Genomic DNA, 21600 nt, shown 5'->3' with positions numbered 1-21600 from the left:
GCAGTACAGGGCTATCTTTCCCAGGACAGAATTATTGGAAACTGGGAGGAGGAAAAGAACAGGACATTCTCAATCCATAGGGATATTTTAAGTCACAGTACTGAACTTTCTGAGTGACTTTGGACATTACTGGGGAAGTTTGTGTTATTGCAAATCAATGCAAATCAGTTCAGCTTTGCATCCAAGAAGCCCAATAAATGGATTGAACTAACAGACCTGAACTTGCCTGCTCTAACAGTCACCCTGATTAGCTGCCTTTTCCCAGCAGGTCCTTACCAAGTCTGGAAAAATTCTTTTCCAAGGATCTTTGTTTTCCATTCCATGTGTCATTTCCTGAGACTGATGCCCTGCTAGTTGGTAATCACTGTTTCTCCTGAAGGAGGCACCTGTCAGATTCACGAGGCCATTTCCTAAATAACGGGGGAGATTGTACAAGTCCTTTCAGCTTTAATGAGAGCTCTCAGTGGTGGGCTCTTGGCACCGAAGTCGTGAGGCTGACAAGACACTCCTGCTTGTTCTTATTGTCTCCCCATCATGTGAATAGGGCTCCATGGAGTCGGTAGGGAGCACAGAATAAAGCTGAGTGCCAGAAGACTCTCCAGTCCAACACAGAATCACAGAATTTTCTGGGTTGGAAGGGACCCACAAGGATCATTGAGTCCCACTCTTACACACAGTGTTTGTCTTATCTAAAGAAGTGACACAGCTCCTCATTTCCAGATCCATTTACAAGGCTCATTAACACTTGGTTTACGAAGAAAAAATAAGAATTAAAAAACAAACAAACAAACAAACAAAAACCCAAGGAAACATAGCAATCAAAGGAACAAGTTGGGAATTACAGGAATTGTGGCTGAGCATTAGAGCTCAATTGGTCACTTGTTTGAATTGTACCTAATCAGCTCCCCTTGTTGCACAACTTCTAGTTAGAATGTGAGAACTGTGATTGTGTCCAGCTAAAGCTTTGCAGACATGGTTAAGGGCGAAGGACAGCTCTTGTATGTGACATTTTTGGGCCATGTGGAGCTTTGTGTGCTGTGAGCTGGAGGTAGGTACCAGAGACAACGCTGGGGGCTCTACCTGTGACAGTACTGTAGATTTAAAGGACTGGCTTTACATTTTACCTTGTACTGGGTTGGTGCTGCTCTGCTTTTCCCAGGGAGGTGGTGGAGTCCCTATCCCTGGAGGTATCCAAGGAATGACTGGATGTGGCACTTGGTGCTCTGGGCTGGGTGACAAGGTGGGGATCAGGCACAGGTTGAATTCAATCAGGTTTTTTCCAACCTCAAAGCTTTTGTGATTCTGTAACACCAACAAAATTCTTCAAACATTGCTGGTTGCGTCTGAGCTTTGCCAGACCTCTCTTCTTTCTGGCTGTGATGCTCAGAGTACCCACTAGCAACATGCTACAGAAGAGTGACACAGCTACACTGGCTTTCCTCCCACACTCGGTGTCTGACCTTTGCACATGTGTGTTTAGCAATTGACTTCCCCGTTCTCAGTGAACCACTACCTAAAGGGTAAACTACCAGCCACAATCACATGCTAATTAAACCAGTAAACAGATTAAATACTTCATTGTTTTATATTAAAAACATGCTTCAGATTACCAAAGAGATTTTGGGGTTTGGCTGGATATCTTGAGCCTAGTCCTGCTCCCAGGGGAGTTACAGCCAGGTAGTCTGTGTTGTGGGTTGTCTTCTCACATAGGAAGACCTATTCCTATTGTAGGGGGGTGGCACCATTCTCCAGACAAGCCAGTCTTTGTTTCTGGCTCTCTCTCTCTCAAATACAAGCTGTGCACCAGCTCTATCTCCCTTGGCAGTCTGGATTCAAGACAGAGTAACTTAATTAAGGATGCTCTGTGGGGAAAAGCGAAGGCTGCGGCAGCCAGAGGACAGCACAGCAAAGCAGAGCATCCACTGCAGCTAAATGAACAATTGTATTGCAAAAAGAATCACGGATCCAGCGACAAGTTGGATAAAAGGCAGTTTGTGTGAATCAAGGATCCCATGTTATGTTCAGAATCAGGACACAGCTCATGCTTGCATGAGCAGCTCATAAAAAAGGCAGTACGAGTGTTGTGTCTTAGTGCATTGTTTCATCTTTCTAATTGGGCCAAGACATTAAGTGCAACTGTGATTTTCTCCTCATTAATAATGCAAAATATTTGAACAGTATGTAGCATTGCTTTCAGAGGCTTTGTTGCTCTAAGAAGGACTGATTAGCCTCAGTAAGAGAAAAAGGATGGTCTGATAATTTCTGTGAGTTTAGGAGCTGCAGGGCTCCAGTAGAAGAATCTACAGTCCTGTTTAAGGAGCTAATTTTCCCAGAAGTGGTACAAGGAGCTTTTCTATCTTGCCAACAGTTTCCAGCATCCTGGACTCTCCAGCTCCTGCAGAGCCATCTTCAAAGGAAGCTCAAGTTGGAGTGCCTAGAGATGTGCCCATATGTTCCACTGGGCACATATGAACCTCCTTTTTAAGACTTTTATCTCTGTGTGTGGCACAGGATAGTGGGGCAGAGAGTTAACAAGTCTCCATTTTGTTACTTTACTTCTTTTGTCAAACTTCCTGATTCCCTGAGGCTTTTAGAGGGAGAAAGGGCCTTCTAAATTGATCTTAGATTCAAATAGACAAAAAAATCAAAGGTCCACATTCTTCTCTCCACAATTGTTGTGGCATTGTCAGAGCAATTCTAATTGCACTGATGGTACTGAAAAGAAAACTACTTCAAAGTTTCCCCATTGCAGCAGGAATGTTGAGATTATTGTGATGCTGAAACTATTTTAAAAGTTAAGTGCTGTAGCTGAATCAGAAGCTGGCTTAAAAATCTATAAATCCAAACTCATTCTAATGTTAATTACACTGAACTACATACTGGACTAATTGCAAAGCTTTTAGCTATTTTGGTTGTTCATGTACTCCTCACTTCCTTGTCCAGAAGTCCCAAATTACATATAATGAAAAAAATGAAAGCATTAAATGGTTACTGCAAGTGGTTAGATTGCAGTCTGCCATCACATCCACGGCATCAGCACAGGAAACAAAAAATGTTATTGTCTGGAAAATTTCCATTCAGAGAATCACAGAATTGTTTGGTTTGGATGGGAGCTTAAAGAACACTTTGTTCCACCCCCTGCCATGGGCAGGACACTTTCCACTAGCCCAGGTTGCTCCAAGCCCCATCCAACCTGGCCTTGGACACTTCCAGGGATGGGGCACCCACAGCTTCTCTGGGCAACCTGTGCCAGTGATTCATCAACCTCTGAATAAGTAAATTGCTGCCTAGTGATTAAACTAAATCTGCCCTCTGTCAGCTTGAAGCCATTCCCCCTTGTCCTTGTAAAAAGTCCCTCTCCAGCTCTCCTGGAGCTCCTTTATGTACTGGAAGGTACTAGAAGGTTTCCCAGAGCCTCCAAAAAGATAGTTCATCTAAGAAACATGGGGAAGGCCAAGCACTTGACTTTTAAATGAAAAATTTTTATATCTTTATATACTACAAAACAATAAAAGTGGTTTTCTTAGAATGTGATTGTGAAAGACTTCTAAAAGCTGTAGCTTTACAAGTAAGGATTGTAGATTAGATAATAAAGAGCCTGAGCATAATAACAGAATTCCTTGGGTTTTGTGGTTACTGCTTTAAGTATAATGTCTTGGTAAAAAAAAAAAGTGATAGTGAGAGGACTTGTCACAAGGACAAATACTCCTTGTTCCCTCTCGAAGTCCTCAAAGAAGGAAAACTCATAAATGGAAATGCCACAAAGCTATTTTTTTGTTGAGGCCTCTTCTGATGCAGGAGGAGCTGGAAGGTTTGCAGAGCAACAGGAAACATGTAACCACCTGTTCTTTCTCTGGTAAGGAATGACTCACATTCTGCCATGGTGGAGTGTGCAAAATTGCAAAGCTCCACCAAAACTGAGCTCTGGCACGGTGTGAACAAGGTCATCCAGGGCTGGGCAGGCTGGACTGTCTGCAGCACATTTTACCTGCACTTGGCACTGCAAATACTCTCCTGGTTTTCTTGTTGTGAAGGTCAATTGCTTGTGCTGTGCAGCAGAACTGAATGGCTACAAATATTTCCCAATGTTTAATTTTTCCATGATTATTGAAGTAGTGCTTGGCTTCCATCACGTTTTCACCATAATGAAAAGCAATCCACATGAATTATTTGTTTTTGCTTGTTACTATTTCCCACATGCTGGTGATGAACTGTGTAATTCAGCACCAGGTGGGCACTGCCAAGTTTTTCTGTGGCTGCAGCAAACCAGAAATGTTTGCCAGTGACTTATGTTCAAAGATGATAAAAGCATCCCTGCACCAGTCAGTGAGCAGAATAGTCCCTGCTGGAGGTCTGTGCTTGACTGGCTGTTCAGCATAACCAGAACGAATGTATTTGTGCTGCTTGGCAGGTACCTGAAAACAAATTTTCCTTGAAAACACTGTGCTATATTACACTGTCCTTCAATAACCTCCTACTCCTGAAACTGCTGTAAGGAAGACCTTTGCCACTGATAATAGAGGTGTTAAAATGAAAAAAAAAAACCACTCCATTATTTTTCTTCAGGAGGTCCTGAAAAGGAGAAGAAACAAGTCTTCGTGGTTCTTTGATTTTTTTTTTTTGACTATTCTACTCTGTAGTTACATCCTTACCCCTGTAGCATAGAAATATCTTCATAAAACTTGAATTCATCCCCTGGGTGAGAAGGAAATAGACTGAGAAGAAAGGGAAGCCTTAAGAATTCTACTACAAAAGTGTGCATGTGCTTTTCATGCTCACTTATGATCTGCAGCAATCCCTTATCTATATTGTAACTATTTCCAGTCCCGATCTGAAGTTGCTGTTCTTTGACATGAGCTACATCATGGAATGACATGAGCTTTGACATGAGCTGCACCCTCAATGATAGATTGGAAGCAGTTGTGCTTTCCAAATAGGATATAACCCATTGGAACCAGAGCTGTTGAGAGGAGTTCACAGAATCATTGAATTATTGAGGTCGGAAAAGACCTTTAAGACCACTGAGTCCGACTGTAAACCTAACACTGCCAAGTCCAGCTCTACCCATCAAAGTCAATCAAAAGCCGTGGGAAAGGGCTGTAAAATGGTTAATTCTACAGCTTCTGAAGTTATTAGAGAGGCCTGTTGCTTTGGGCCTCTCCACCAGCTCCAGCAACAGGAATTCTGCAGCTCCTCTTGAAGTGAGCTACCTTGAACCCTTGTGGAAAACTGATAATAAATTGGGCTGATCCTAACTGGTCAGTCTACCAAGCAGTGTCATTAGGAGTGTTGCAAAATACTCCCCCACCCAATGAAACCCACAAAAAACGACCTCCTCCCTCCAAACCCCTGAATGCAACTCCTGCTTTTGTTCTGGCAGCTTGGAACAAGAAATTGAGGAAAATGAGTAACAAGTTCAGCATGAAATATTTACCATGTGTGGCACAGGCCTTCATCTTTTAACTTATCAAGGTCCTGGAGGTCAGATCGTGTGCATCCACTGACAGTCTTGCTGTTCTCCCATTTTACCCTGCTCTCAGAAATTAGAGGTTGTAGCAGTAACCACAAAGTCCTGGGGCATTGTTCATTTTAAACAGTGTCACGTAATTTGGGAAAAAGTGTACGAAGTCTGCTTTTGTCTACAGAAATAGCAGCATCACTCCAGTCTTTCTTCCTTGTATTATCTGGAGGAAAAACAAACATTCCCTTTCCAGTGCCTTATGGCAAACTTTTAAGAGACAGCATCTCTGAGGTGAAAATGTTATCAGGTTCATACAGTCAGAATAAATTGGAGTGAGTTTGGCTGACCTCTTGCTGTTGTTCAGAAACACCACTGAGAGCCTCCCAGCTGTTTTTTCTGCTTTGCAGGAGCACCCCAGAGAGAGGATGATCATCTATTGTCAAAAAGTGACACATTTTCTAACAAGAACAGTAGAATTAGAGGCACGAATGTGGAATTATGGCAGCATGTTATAAACGAGAGCATCCAGGAGACAACCAATGCATAAATCTGCTTCCTGAACAAAGTACAGGAAAGGTGCAATTGGCATGAACCAAGATAATAAAAGCAGCATGAAAAGAAATCATTGATGGGTATAAGGAATCCTGATGCACTGGAAACGTCTGTCCTCTCTTTCATTCTCCATGGACACGTGCTTCAACTTACTTGGCAATCAGCTGCTGGCAGTTTAATTTAATTTGGAGAAAGCAGATATAAATATTTACGTATTGGCAGCCAAACTCAGTACAGATTATAGGGAAATGGGCCACCTGGGCTGTTGTGTCTTCTGTTTGATCCCACTCCCGCTGCTCACTGTTCCTGGGAGGGCTCTTCTGCCATTGAGGCTTCCAGGAGCAGCCTGAGCCCTCTGGGAAGGACACTGGCAGATTTTGGGAGCGGTGATGTTTTCAGAGGTGAACTTTCTCTTTTAGATGAAGTTGTTCTCTTCTGAAAAATCTGTGTCAGCAAAGCCTAAATGTCAAGTCTCCTGATACTGTAGTGTCATCGAGTTTGAATCATGGCACCTTAGATTTGTGTGTCTCTCCCTGAACTCTTGCTCCTGTCTTTTGCTTTCTTGCAGTTTGAGACTTGCAAGGAGTTAAACTATGCAAGTCTTGGTCAGCACCAGAGTTTCCTTTTCCTCATGGATCTTGCTGTGCTGCTCCAAGCAGGCAGAGTAAGAAGGCAGACACTGAATTACCTCACTCTGGAGCAGTGCAGGTCAATCCCAAATTCAGGCCAAAGAGGAGGCACAGACTGAGTTTTCAGAAAAACCTTGTTGAACCAGATCCTTTGGCAGTGGGATGGAGTCGTCCCAACAGTGAGGGACAAGAGCACTGACCATTTTTCCAGGATGGGTGTGTGTGATAGTTATGATTTTCCCCTTGATTAATAATTCACCCTTTGGAGTTTAAGTGACTTTTTCAAGCATTTTTGTTGCTGCTGTTGAAGGTTACTGGAGTCTGAAGCTGGCCAGTGTAATGAGTCAGGGCTGGAAGCATTTGCTTATACAGCCTAGAAAAGCCCCTGCCAGTGTCTCACAGTGTGGTGTCAAGAAAGCCTTAATTTTCATGTGCTTGACAGTAAGAGCTAGTTGATTTGTAATTTACCTTGGGTTTGTTTTGATCTGGTTTTTTAATAAGAAATTTCTCTAATTGTCATTTAATGTGCACTGTTCTATCTAATGCTTAACTTTTTCCACTTGAGTGACTCTTCCCATGGTGGTTCCTGCTCAAAACTGAGATTTTTGTCAAAGCAAGATTCTTGATGGCTCCATAATCTTGCTCCCTTGAAAGAAAGCAATTATTCAACCAAAATATATACACTTTGGTTATTATGTCAACATATCCACTTCCTGCTGGGTATTAAACTGTATTATTCCTGGAGTCTGAACTGGGAATATGATTAATAACAGGTTCTGATATATAAGATAGCAAATGAAGGCAGAGTAATAGTAATTTTTCATTTGAATCACAGACAAATTGGCTGTTTTGCAGTACTTGTCTATGGCAATTACATGTTGTTTTGCTTCCTAATGTTGATTTCCTTCCACAGTTTATTAGCATGAATGTCAGGGAAACACTGGCATACTGTTTTTGTGTATAAACACTTGTGGCCAGGTGGAGAAGGCAGCCCTGCCTGAACTGCTGATTAGATCTGTTTGAACCCAGGCACTCCTGCAAGACAGAGCTTTTGCCAAGTGCCTCCTGCTCCTGCCTCTGGTGTGGCAGAACAAGCTGCTCTCAGCCCCGACCTGCCCGAGGTGGTCACCTGTGAACGGCTGGGTTTGGAAATCTGGGGACAAGCTGTGCAAACCTTCTGCAGATGGAGTGTGTTCCCAAAGCCAGATCATCCTCTGGCTGGCACAATTCCCCTTGTTTAACCTGAACTGCAGGTTTGGGCTCTGCTTTGGAGCGGTGCCAAGCTGCTCCGAAAGCTTTCACTTATTTGTTATTCCAAAACAGGATCTTGTTCAGAAATGTTCAGAAATCTGACCTGCTGAGTTAGATTTGCAGTCAATCTTTGGATAGATCTGCACAAGAATTTCTTCCCAATATCCCATCTAAACCTACTGTCTTTCAGTTTGAAACCAGTTCCCCCTTGTCCTGTCACTACATGACACTACATGTAATTGTAATACATATATATACATATAAAAATACATAAACATATATAAAAAGAAGTATAACTCATGATGACAGTAAAGTTCTTAACAGGCTGCTATTTTGTCCTGTGAGCTACTAATTGTAGGATGTGAAAATACACATTTTTGCTATTTAGACCCCATAAATGTACAGCCAAAGTGGCTCTGATTACACAGGTGCCAACACACTGTGCTCTTGAATACACAATGGAAACAAAAAGAATTTTGAAGTCTATTGCAGCATTAATGTAATCATGTTAGAAATTTTTTTTTAACAATTGCATATTTCATAATAGCAACTTCTCAATAAGGTATGGCTTGTTTCTAGACTTTTCTGCCCTACAGAAATTACTTTTTGCTTTTAACACATGCTCACTGATTATGCAGATGACTTAATGATCTTGTACTCATTGCTATTTCAATGTGGGGACTGTATTCTTTGTTAATTCCATCTTTTCCTTTATTCAGAATATCTGATTGCTCCATGTCCTTTGATGTGGTGGTTTTGATCATGCAGAGCTCTCACTCACCATTTACAGAGCTGTCTTAATGTACTTTTCTCTACAGGAAAAGTAATGGTAAAACCTTGTGTTGCATGTTCTGCTCTTACCAGCTTCCAATAAAGCAAGAAAGTGGGTAGTATATCAGTGATTTAATTTTCTAAATAGCAATATTTGTGCATATGCCAAGGAAGTTATTTGCCTTTTCTGATTAGCAGTTATACAACAAATTGGAAGTAATTATCACATTAGAAGGAAAGTATTACTTCAGTATGTCTGAATAATTTTTCATTAAGGAGAACCACCAAAGGGACAGCATTTAAGAAAACAAAACACCAAACTGTCACATAGCTCTAGCTATCCCAGAAAATTGTGTTCTCTGAGCTGTCTCTTGGCTGTTACAGTCTGGAAAACACTGTTCCCTGAACTAAATCTCCTCCCTGACAACTTGGCTGCCTTCAGTATTTGACTTTAATAAAGACATGGTCCCCTGCATCTTTTCTGATATCTTCCCTTCAAAGATAAAACTCAGAAGGAGCAAGTTTTGTTGGCTAAACAAGAAATCCTGTTCTTTTAGGAGAAGGCAGGGAAGGACACAAAAGATGCTTCTGCCTTTGGTACCACTTAAGTACCATTTTGGTCTGTAAACCAGCACCAAAGGGAGAACTAAGCCTTGAATTCCAGTTTTTATTAAGTAAAGCAACCAAAGGTGCCCAGTAGGATATTCAATACCTCTTCACATATTGCTTTTCAGACAATAATTGAGCTGGGTTGGAATATTTCTCATACATTCGGACTGTCAGTAATTTAACAGCTCTTAGATTCTGGTAAGGAGCTGCACTTAGGTCAAAAAATGATATTTAAAATCTACCATATCTAAAGAGTAATTAGTTCCATTTTGAGAGGGGAACATTGATTTTCACTGTACTTGCATTACCACACAGAATTTAGAAAGAAATCAAACCTAAACCAGGTTAAATTGATATTATGTGAGAGAAGAAAACAATGAATTTGAACATCTGAGAACATCATGTTTTTCTACCTGGTGGATTAATTTTTAAGAACACTTTTTATTCACTTATGTGTGTCTCATTGATCCCCTGTATCCATGTATGCCTGGTTTAATTTCAGTAGATTTTGTAACAACTTAGTACCCACTTGTAGAATTTCTGATTAAAAAGCAAAAGAGAAGTACCATCTTTTTCTCTTAATAGAAGTCACTGTCCTATGATAATCTGCTTTTGTTTCCAATATAACTCCCATTTTTCTAGCTTTGCTTTTAAATTTTAGGGTTTTGTAGTTATCAACTTTGTAACAGAATTGGTGGCATTTCTGGTTTACAATTTTAAGAGACTTTAACAAACAAAAGAATTTTGGGCAACAACAATATGATAGACGTCAAATTGCATGTCAGAAGGTGCATAATGGGGCTAAATTCTAAGAACCAGTGATGGAAACAATGTTTGCACTGTTATTACACCCACAAGTCCACTTGTACATGTTCTCAGTGGTAACTGATTTCAGTTTCAACTTCTCTCGCTCAGTTAAAAGCAAAAAGCCCACCTTTGTGGATCTAAATGCAGGTGGCAGAAGGGAACAATTGCTCATTAGTAAAAACTTTTTATCATTGAAATATGCAACTGTCCCTTTGTCTACAAATACACACACTTCCCAGTCCCTCTGTGCATTTTTCTGCTTCTTCTCATTTTAACCAAAGGGAACTTCTTTGATTTCGTGAATGATCCACTGTGGGGTCTCAATGACTGATTGCATTTACCTGAGTTGATTTTAAATGTTCATTTCTGTACTCTCCAAAGTATATTTGCCCATAGGAACTTGTTCAGAGTTACCCCTGTGCACACACCTGCTTTTTTTTTTTCGTATGAATAGTAATGACCCACCAACATATGAACTGCAGCTACACAGTTGTAGGGTTATTTATAGAAATCCAGGTTTGTCCACTTGTATACATGGATTATTGAGTTTGTTTGTTTGTTTGTTTGTTTGTTTGTTTAGGCTTCATCCTGTGAAGTTCCCAGTTGTTGCACCTGGCATTAAACAGGGAAGCAGTGTCAAGTAGTACTTAGGGAATGAGGGGAATTATTTGTCTGCTGAGTATCATTTGAGTAACCTCAACCATCGGTGTAGAGGAGAGGGGTAAGAGCTGAGACACTGCATAGGGTTGGAAGCACCATGGCATGGCTGGCAAGGGGACACAAAATAGCAATGAAATGACCAAAACAGCATCTTCTAGTCAGATTTTGTTTGTGACTGCCTGCTGTGACAGATGTCACAGGGAGCAGCATGGTGTCCCTGTAAGATTAAACAAACCTGAGAGAGAAACATTGATTTTAGAGAATTTTCTTGACTCTGTTAAAAAGCAAAGTCTATTTTAAGGCTGAACCTGAGCTCAGCTCAGTTGGTTAGAGCATAGTGCTGATAACACCAAGGCTGTGGGTTTGATCCCTGTGTGGGCCATTCACTTAAGAGTTGGACTTGATGATCCCTGTGGGTCCCTTCGAGTTCAGAATATTCTGTGATTCTGCTTTGGTGCCAACTGATGGACACTGTCCTTCTCTGCTGTTCCCTTCCCCTGGAACTGAATGTTCAGCTCACTCCATAATGCAGGAGTTGACAGTCTCCCTTGTTTAGTGTTTTTAAGTAGCCCCTGCTGTCACGTTTTTGATGCTGAGACAGACACTTGTGTCCTTCAGAAGAAATAGATGGTCTGTTATGTAAACATAAAAGATAATGCAGAACACTTGATTATGACACTAGTGCAGTGTTTGGTTTAATTTTTGTACATCAAGTTGTATATGCAAACCATTAGTTGCTTTCTTAGAGACAAGTTTACTGCCTGCTTCATGTTTGGTCCTGACTCCTGATTTGTTTTAAGAGTTTTGAATTACCAAGTCTACCTCAATTGCTTGCATGCAGAGAAATTTGAAAATGAAAGATTATCTTTATTTATTGTCCATGTACCATTTCAGAACTTGCAATTACAAGTCCTTGATTTAGAGCACATTTCCAAGTACATGCTGTACAATTTTAAGATTACTAAAGGCAAAGCTGTTCACAAGTATCTCATAATTGACTGCTACCAAGAGCAAGGCAACAAAAAGCTACAAGTACAAGGTCTGGTGTTTTGCCAGAATGAAGAGTAAGCTCAGCCTCACTTTGAGAGACAAGTGGTTTGTGAAGAGGTTCTTTGCTCTTAAAGGCTGAAGGAGTAACATGTAGGCTTTGTGAAATCAGATAGGATTAATCATGATATCTGTCCTAATTAGCTGTGGGCTCTTGGTTTCATAGTTAATGGTTCTTTTCTGCTAAACAGCACCAAAGATACTCATCCTTGGATCTTTCCCTCTCCTATGTCCCAAATATCACCACATGCATCCAGTAGCTGTTTTGCACAGCTGTTCAGACTTTGTTTCCCATCCAGCTTTCTCTTGCCTCTCTTTTTTGCCTTATGGTTTCTTTGAGGTGTTGGTCCTGTAGGGATGAAAATCTGAATTGCACTGATTCATGGAATTAGTTCATGGCATGTTGGGACTCCTGCCTGTGGGCAGTGCTGTAGAACCATAGAATAGTTTGGGTTGGGAGGGACCTTAAAGCTCATCTCATCCCACCCCCTGCCAAGGAGAGGGACACCTTCCACTAGCCCAGGTTGCTCCAAGCCCCATCCAACCTGGCCTTGGCACTTCCAGGGATGGGGCAGCCACAGCTTCTCTGGACAACCTGTGCCAGGGCCTCCCCATCCTCACAGGGAACAATTTCCCCCCAGTATCCCATCTAACCCTGCCCTCTGTCAGTGGGAAGCCGTTCCCCCTTGTCCTGTCACTCCAGATCTCCAAGTGTTTGGACAATCTTGAAACCAGATTTTCTCTAGTATCTCAGAGGTGATGGCATAACCATAAGGGATCGAGATGACTCTGCCTGATCCTTTCCAAAATTTCATAAAAATTCAACTTTGTAAATTTTTCACTATTTCCTTTGAGGTTTGGGAAGGTCAAGGTCTACAAGGTTGGACAGAAATTCAGTATTTCACTGAGGTAAAGATAAAAAGACTCCTTATTTCCCAAACAAGTTATTTTGAAAAAGTTATGCTCCTTCTCTACTTTTTCCTCAATATGAAATTTTATGTGACTGCTTTACCTTGACAAAACAATTAGGCACAAAACATTTAACATGCTAAGTTTTAGCAGTCCCTGTCTGCTCCCTCTACCTGAGGAAGAAAGTGGCTTCTGGCATGGATCTGGTGCAGCAGTGGCCTAATTTGAGTTTGCTGGACAGCAAGTAGAAGAGCCTCATCTTCTCCCGTGACTGCTGAAAGGAACTTCCTTGCCTGCAGCATTACCCTTTGGGAACATTCCTCACTGTGCAACAAGGTATTACAAAACCAGAAAATGAGTTAAATACACTTGGAGCTGAAGAAGTCCTGAGATGACCCTCAGCTGTATGAGAGTGGCAGAGGAAATACTCCTTAATGCACTTATTCTGAATCACACTTGGAGGCTTTTCTCAGCTTTCACTCGAGCCTTGCAAACACTGCTGCCAAGCCCTGTTAAGATGCAATAGGAACCCCTAATGAAATGAGTGCTAATAGGCTCTGGCTGCCTTTTCTCATCACAGGAAATAACTGGTTAGAGTGATTCTCCCAGCTGCACCTTTTCACTGCTCAGATTATCAGCTCGGTGTAATGGCCCCTCTGGGGGAGGTGGTTTCTGTGGCACAGCTTCTTTGGAGAGGGGCTGCAATTGCTACTCAACTGCTTGGATAATGTGGGATTGCATCGAGTGAGCAAACTGGAAGGGGAACGTGTGTAGCAGGTCTGTAGCTGTTCTAACCTCTCCTCCAGTTTCTTGTACCTCTGTGAATGTGTAGGTCTAAAGAAACATTCATTTCTCAGAATGTCTGTTGGTCTGTCTGTACTTAAATGTCAGTTCAAGCTGAATTAGTAAGTTTAAATAGCTGGAAGTGTTTCTGATTCAGTGTGTGGGTGTTTATTTCAAAAAAACCCGAAGTTTTCATCCTGTTAATTTTAAAGTGTGTTCACTGTTGCATTGATAAATACCTGGTTATAATATTTATATGTTAATACAGAGTAGTCTCAAGTCCATAATGTTTGGCCTCTGGCTTTGTAATTCAGTTGCAGCATATGCCAAAAATAGTAGTGATCCTTGAAAATATCCTTGAAATAGTAGTGATTATATCAATCTTGTCTTGAAAGTATTGTGCTGCCTGTTCTCCCCTTTGCAGTGAATCAGGACTGCTCTCTATATTTCATTTTTTCTCTAGAATGTTCATTTTTGGCCTTGAATCAGTAATAGGTACAGAACAAACCCAAACTGCATCAGTTGGGCTTGAAGGTGAATTCTGACTGCGTTTGTTACTCATGGACACAGTCTGAGCAATAACATCATGGATTTATGGCTTTCCTAAGTAAATCTCACTTGAGCAGTGCCTTTGTTTATAATCACAAGAGATAAATAGCCTCAAATCAAAACTGTGTGTTTTCATAAACAAACAAATGAAAAATATAAAACAGGACAAGGGAACCTTGGAAATTCATAACAGCTTAGGGCAGGTACTTAACTGTGGGACTATGAAAGTTTCAGATTATTTATTTTACCAGATAATAAATATATTTCCATCACCATCCCAGAACAAGCAGGTATGTCCTTTTCTTGTGCACAGTCAGCTGAGTGAGTAAAAATAGCAAGTAGATCTACTTTTCACTAGTGTTTTCAGAATGATGTGAATATTACACAAATTTATCTTAACTCTTTGAGGTGCTGGTCTTCCCGATAAAGTATCCACCCCTGGATTCCTGCCCCACCAACCAACACATTGTCCAAACACTAAATTTACATGTTACAGTTTTTATGGTTTCTGTTTCAGAAGCGTTTCTGACTTGCCTGTGACATCCAATCCTCTCCACATCAGGCAGATTTAGGGCTACTTTGTATAGCACTGAATTAGTGAGTGGGATGGAAATGTGCTTTTATTGAAATCAGCCCTAGTGCTGTGTTGGGACCTCACCCAGTGATTTTAGGTTGACTCTAACAGATGTAAATTGTGAGAGTGATGAATGAGCAGAGCCCTGTGCTACCATTTAAAATGCTTTTGAGATATATAATGACTGGGATGAAGAACAAAAAGATGTTTATTTTCCAAACAGATTTGAAACATCAAAAGCGATGTTTTTCTCTTTGGAATGAATCTGATAGAGCTTATTTCCATTCATCAGTATAACATCTGACTTGAGCAGTGACCCCATTACCTGCCAGCCCAGGAAAGAACACAATGAAATGTGCAGCTGGGATGCTGCACCACTGCCAGCACAGTGGGTTCACCTGTGGCTCTGGCCTTAAGAATCTACTTTAAATTTCCTCTAAATGCCTCTACCCACTTAATGTACATTTTTAACTGAACCACTTAGGAACAAGGCTGCATTTTAATCTTTTAAGCTTTAACCTTCAAAACTGAGCAGAACAGCTCCATTTGAATATTCTACACAGAGATGGACAGGAATTTTGATGAGTCTTTGCAGCGTTCTTTGAAAGGTGTTTCTTTCCTCTGCTTTCTACCTGAAAGTGGATTGATCAAGGGCATTGTGTTACAGCTGTCATTAAAAAAATAGATCTGTGCCTGTACCCAGAGCTGTTCTGAAGAGGGAACAGCAGAGAGCCCTGTTGTGGCTTGGTAGCACCATTTATAGTGAGATGAGGGGGCTGTGTGAGCGTCTCTGCTCTGCACCCTCTAACCCACTGAATGCTGTCCAGATTTCTGTGCCTTGTTTAGAAGGGATAAAATAGAATAGAATGGTTTGGATTGAAAGGAACTTTAAAGCTCATCCCATTTCACCCCCCTGCTATGTGCAGGGACACCTTCCACTAGCCCAGGTTGCTCCAAGTCCCGTCCAAGCTGACCTTGGACACTTCCAGGGATGGGGCAGCCACAGCTTCTCTGAGCAACCTGTGCCAGGGCCTCCCCACCCTCACAGGGAACTATTTCTTCCTAGTATACAGTCTAACTCTACTCTCTGTCAGTTTGAAGACATGAATCATCTCACATCAGCAGGTCTGAGTGCCTGTGCTCTTGGATGGTGGGGCAGGAAGGAAGAAGCTGTTGTGGAACAGTTGCATTTGCTGTGGCTGTGCTGGGTGTCTCAGTGCCCAGGTCACCTGGTTTCTCTTGTACCATCTCAGAGGTTTGGAGCTGAGGTTGGGCTGAGTCCCAGCAAAGGGACTCTCAGTGTACATTGTGAAGCTATATTCCTTACTGGATTCCTTCAAAATCTCCTTAATGGTTTAAGTACAACAAAAAAACCCTGGTCCCAAACTAAGCTTCAACAAATAGAACCATCTTATTTCAGTGAAGAGGTAACGAAGCTATTTGTACTAATGGCCCTAATAATGACCTTGTTTGAAGGCAGCACTCTGTGCCTGGACTTTGTTATTTGTCCATTAAGACAAATGTTGTCAATTATAAAATATTTAGACACTTATTGATGGGAAAATTGCCTGTGTAGTGCTGAATTTAATATGAAAGAAACAGAATGTGCTGTGTTGAGTTGACTTAGGAGGATTACTCATGCTCCTGTGAACTCAAATATTTGTCTTAAATATATGAGGATTTTCTAACAAGTCTTTGAGCATATGCTGATCCTACACTGCCTGTGAACTGCCCAATTTTTTTGCAGAAAAACTGAATCAATGAATCCATATTAATGACACCTTTAGATGAAAAAGACATTTTCTCAGCCTGCCATTTCTTAGATCATCTAGGGGGAAACTGCATATATCTTGTTCAGCCCAACACTGTTATCAAGGAAGAAACATTTCTTATTATGAACAGATTACATGTTGGTTTGATAGTAACAACTCTGGTAGTGGTCACATTTCACTGCAGTTCTGATCGGGGGAGATTCTCAGATAGAAATGTTGCTCTGGTTACCAGCTCGAGTCAGGGGCTGCTCTCCTGTCCCTGCATGTGTTGTGATGTCTTTGTTCTGCTGTATGGACACATCTATAGGGTCACTGCTGGGAAATGATGCTGGTTTGGGCTCTGCCAGTGCTTCTGTATCTCTTGGATGAGTCCTGACTGCTGTCCCTGAGGACTGAGGGGATTTCCAGTTTCAGGATTCCTTTCTCATCCAAGTGTTAAGGTCTGTCCCTCCGATTGCAGGGATATTTCCTTAGGGTGCAGTCCTGTTCTTCCCTCCACTTCCACGTTACACCTGGAGCTGTAGCTGTGAGTGTTCATTCAGTAACTCCTGTTGGGAGTTCAGTGCCATGGAACTGCCTCTTTCCCTTCCCAGGCTTGTGATGGATATCATCCTGGCTCTGTGCAGAACTCTGCACCGTGGATTTCCAGAGTATGAGTTAGAGCTGAGAATCTGGAACTGGAGCTGGACAAACCCATCACCCATCTCTGTGGATAACCTGTGGGGAGGGTGGTGACAGAAAGGGTGAGATCTTTGGGGGATTTTATGGATTCTCTTCTCAACTTGTTTGCATGTGAGACTGAGAAATCTGGAGTGTTTGCTCATTTTTGTGTAGCTCTGTGGGCAGAGTTTAGAATTTAAGGCCAGGTTGGATGGGGCTTTGAGGAACCTGGTCTAGTGGAAGGTGTCCCTCTCCTTGGCAGGGGGGTGGAACTTCATGAGCTTTGAGGTCCCTTCCAACCCAAACCATTCCATGATTCTGTGAATTAAGAGGTTTTTGCCCAGTGTTAGACTCTATTTCTAGTTTTGTGAGCCAGCCCACAGACTGGTTTGACATGATGTGGTGCTCTGATAGAAGCAAACATGGCTCTAAGTGATCTCTTCAGATTGTTTTATTCAGCACACGGATGTTTTGTTTAAAGGCAAAGCACAGTATGAATCGGTCTTGTTTAAATCGCTTTTAGAAGAGAAATAAGTAGGACATCAGGTGCAATAAAAGCTAAATACACAATAACCTGAGCAGAATATCATGGCAAACCATGCTCCAGAGTATAAAGATACAGAACAATGACAACAGGTAGAGATTTTTTTACAAGTACAGTCTTTCCACACTACAAAAGGCCAGTTGTGTGGTTTCCTGTGCTGATTTCATCTTAATGTGCCACATCAGATGTTGCAAAGTGTACAGGCTGAGCTAACAGAACAGATCTTGGTAGTGCTGAACTCTGTGAGGCACAGGTAAGGCTGAAAGCATTCTTTGCCAGTGGTTGGGATTTTCTCTAATTTTTGCCCAAAATTGGTGAAAATTTTCATTTGTGCCTGTTCTGCTCCACAGTGATGTTGGTGTTTATTTTGTTTGGGTTTGGTGGTTTTTTGTTTTGTTTTGGTTGTGTTTGTTTGTTTGTTTGTTTTCTTAGTTTAACCTTTTTAAAATTTAGGATGATGAAATTAGGTAATTGTTGGAACAGTGGGAGATTTGGGAGGGGGGATATCTGGAGGATGTGATTGTGGGAGGAAATAAGAACTCAGGGAATTTAGGGTGTAATCAGAGGGAAGGGAAATAGGGAACATGAGGTGGGTTAGTGCTGGTGGGCAGTGTGGCAAGAGCACAGGGAGAGATGGCTCTTGGCTCCTTGGCCATAGGATTGGGATGTTGGGTTGCTCCCTATGTAGGTTGTAGGATGCTGAGAATCAAACACAGGCCAGTATTTGCAAAGTGTGAAATGTGACTCCTCACAGCAGCCAGAGCTGGATCTGGAGCCAGGGGCAGGAAAACACCATCAGCCTGGGGGGTACCAGGACCAGTGTGAGTGCAGAACTGGAGACAGAATAGGTGGGGATGCTCTGGGCTGGATTAACTGTTCCTGACCTGACAGAGAGAGCCCCAGAAATAACTCTAATAATAATAATAACTGAGCAACTCCATTCAAATGAAATAGGAGGGGGAAATAAAAAAGATAGTCTTAAGTCAAATGAGATCTTTTAGATGTTTGAAAGCAATAGACAACCCTGAGGGGTTTGGGATACTGCCTCTCCTAAAAGCAAGGTACCAGAAAGGTGCTAAATAGACTTTAGGATGGTTCAAAGTTTTCTTAGCCTGGCACTGCCTGCACTAGTGCCTGTACCTGTTGCACACAAACTGCATCAGCCTCTGCTCAGTTACAAAGTGCTGTTTGAAGGCCACTGACATGGTTTATTCCTACAAAAAGCAGAGGCACAGACTAAATTACTGCAGCTGAAGTTGAGTGCTTTACATGCCACTGACTTGCACACAGAGTTTGGAAATGATGGCAAAGAGCATGTTGCTTCCTTGTTCCCAGTGCAGGTGTGTCCATCCCCCAGTGTCCATCCCCTGAGTTCAGGGGAAAGCTTAAGTAACAAGAGACTGACCCACGACATTAATTTCTCAATGTATAGAAGTTCTATCTGTTAAGGAACTGAACTTAACCAGGTGGATATTTCTAATGACTCCATGCAGCTTTTACACAAAGCTAGATTAAAATTATTTTGAATTTTAGCTATTCCTGATGGTCAGATCTGTGGGTCTCATTAGTGATGGTTTCTCAAAAGGAGGTTTCTGTGACTTTTTATGGACAGACCAAACACTACATTAATCAGTGCATTCCAGCTTAGAAAAATAATTAAATATTCAAGGATATAATACTCCTATATCACAATAAATAATGTAAAAGCCTTCATCTGAGTCAATCCTATCAGGCAGCTGTTTAAATTACACTGTCACTGATACTGTGATTCCTTTTAATTTGACTGATCTCAGTGCAAGAGAAATGTTTAGTTTCACCCTTCAAAAATTGTACTCGGGTTGCTTTATAGCAAACAGCATAAATATCAGTCTGTTCTTTCATTAAAAGGTGGAGGCATGGGAGTAGGTGTGGAACAATGTTGTTACCTGTTAGGTTTTGAATACCTTTCCACAGAGATGACTAATCGAATCTTTTAGAAACCACTGACTTGGTGGTGATGACACAAAGATAAAGCAACAGGCACAAATGAATGGTAGAGAGAACATTATTTCAATCTCTAGAAGATAGTATTCCCTTTCAGGATTTGTTTTTCCCCAGTAAGTTTCTTAAGCTATTTTTAAGCCACTCTGGATTTCCTTCTGTTATAGCTATTTAAAAAACTTCATATAATTCTGTTGAAACTGTTTCTCATTCTGAAAAGTATGAAACAAGGCATCATGTAGAAGGCATTTTTCTTTCCTGCACCCTTCCTTCAGGCACTGCATTAAAAGTGAGCTGCTGTGTATCTTGATAATACATACATATATATGCATACACCTATTGTGGGCATTTTCCACCCAAAGCCAGAGGTTTATAGCATGCACTGTCCCACACTCATGCCATAACAACAACACACTATTTCTTTGAATGTCTTTCTCATCTCCAGACTCCGGAAAGCATAAATGAGTGGGTCAATCACCGAATTGCACATTATCAACACCAGGTAGGTGTTGAAGTGTGAGGTGTAGCAGATGCAGTATGGATTCATCGGGCACGAAATGATGAGGATGAGGTGGAGGAAGAAAGGTGCCCAGCAGACAATGAAGACACCCAGCAATATGGTGATGGTGACAGCTCCCTTCATGCAGGTCCTCTGGTAGGGCACCCCTTCCACGGGCAGGGCTGCGATTCGCTTCACGTGCAGGCGGGCGAACAGGAACATGTGGACATAGAGGGAGGCCATGAGGAAGAGCATGGTAAAGAACATGGTGATGAGACACACAATGACAGTTTTGCTCTCTGAGTAGGCAATGAATATGATGCCACAGATGATACAAGCAATCCAAATGACCACAATCAAGGTTAAAGCTTTCTTCACAGTCATGATGCTGTGGTAACGGAGAGCATAGAAAATAGTGATGTACCTGTCAATGGCTATAACCAAGAGGTTGCAAATTGAGGCTACCAAAGAAATACAAATCATTGAGTCAAAAACATTGTCCATATGCTGGATGAAGTGGTCATCAATGATCAAGTAGCCGTTGCTCAGGATTGCAATCATGACAGTCTCCAGGGCGTTTGACATGCTCACCAACATATCTGCCACAGCCAAGCTACAAAGGAAGAAATACATGGGAGAATGTAGGTTTCCATTCTTCAGCACTGCAAGAATGACAAGGATGTTTTCCAGGAGGCTGATGATCCCTAAAGTCAAGAAGACCTCTGCTTTTATGAAGACCTGCTCACAAAATCCATCGCCACTTCTGCTGTTCAGAGTGGAGTCGTTGAAGTCTTCGGTGACATTAAGCTGCACAGGCTGAAATGAAAATGCAGAGTGTGTGGTATTCATTGTCAGCAAAGGAGTTGAATTCACAACTGATTATGGACCTGATAGAGCACAGGTTAAAAAGAGAAAAAAAAAGGAGGAAAAAAAAAAAGAAAAAGGAAAACAAGTCCTTCCAAGCTGCTGCTGTGCATATGGGGTGGAATCAAGCTGGACTTTTCTTTGGTCACTTTTACAAGTGGAAACATAAAAAAAATTATGCATTTACAGTGAGTTTTATGTCAGTCACACACTGCTTTTTCCTGTGTAAGAAAGTGAGCTTCAAGCCTCGCAGGCATCAAACAGTTTTCTCCGCAGGGAAAAATCGGCAGCAGCACATTGCTGGTTTTAGCTCTCCCAGTGATTAAAAGTAGGGAGTTTTCCAGTCTGCTGGGGCAGGTTTGTTGCCAGCATGTTCCAGCTCAGCGAAGTATCTGTTGCTATTTCAGTGGTAAGAATGGAAAAGAGAACTAAGGGATTTATACGTGCACGAAAGAAAAAACAACTCCTACTTCATCCTCCGTGCAGAGCGTTGGCCATTCCAGAGCGAGCACCTTTGTGACTGACAGCCACAAGCACCTGGTGCAGCATCCCCAGCACATCTGAGACCGTCTGGCGCCCTCTGCAGGTACCGAACAGGAGGGATTGGCTTGAAAATTCCTCTGAAAAGCGGGATTTTCATCCAGCAAAACTTTATGCCTGTTCTGGGCATCCGGGTCCT

The 21600-nt window shown here is 41.8% G+C and overlaps 1 protein-coding gene across 1 annotated transcript; it reads right to left on the bottom strand.

Moving 5' to 3' along the window:
- Positions 1-19050: 19050 nt before the first annotated feature.
- MC3R (melanocortin 3 receptor) lies at positions 19051-21316 on the bottom strand. Its single transcript, XM_017815208.1, has one exon. It carries the CDS (start codon positions 20904-20906, stop codon positions 19929-19931), a length of 978 nt encoding a protein of 325 aa, XP_017670697.1. The 5' UTR covers positions 20907-21316; the 3' UTR covers positions 19051-19928.
- Positions 21317-21600: the final 284 nt, after the last annotated feature.

This window comes from Lepidothrix coronata, unplaced genomic scaffold (assembly GCF_001604755.1).
Source record: "Lepidothrix coronata isolate B3197 unplaced genomic scaffold, Lepidothrix_coronata-1.0 Scaffold49, whole genome shotgun sequence".
NCBI classification, from domain to species: Eukaryota; Metazoa; Chordata; class Aves; order Passeriformes; family Pipridae; genus Lepidothrix; species Lepidothrix coronata.
This window is presented reverse-complemented; position numbering and strand designations above follow the sequence as displayed.

Bases quoted from the DNA above. Each gene is read 5' to 3' on its own strand.
- MC3R (XM_017815208.1), bottom strand. From the start codon at position 20,906: ATGAATACCACACACTCTGCATTTTCATTTCAGCCTGTGCAGCTTAAT.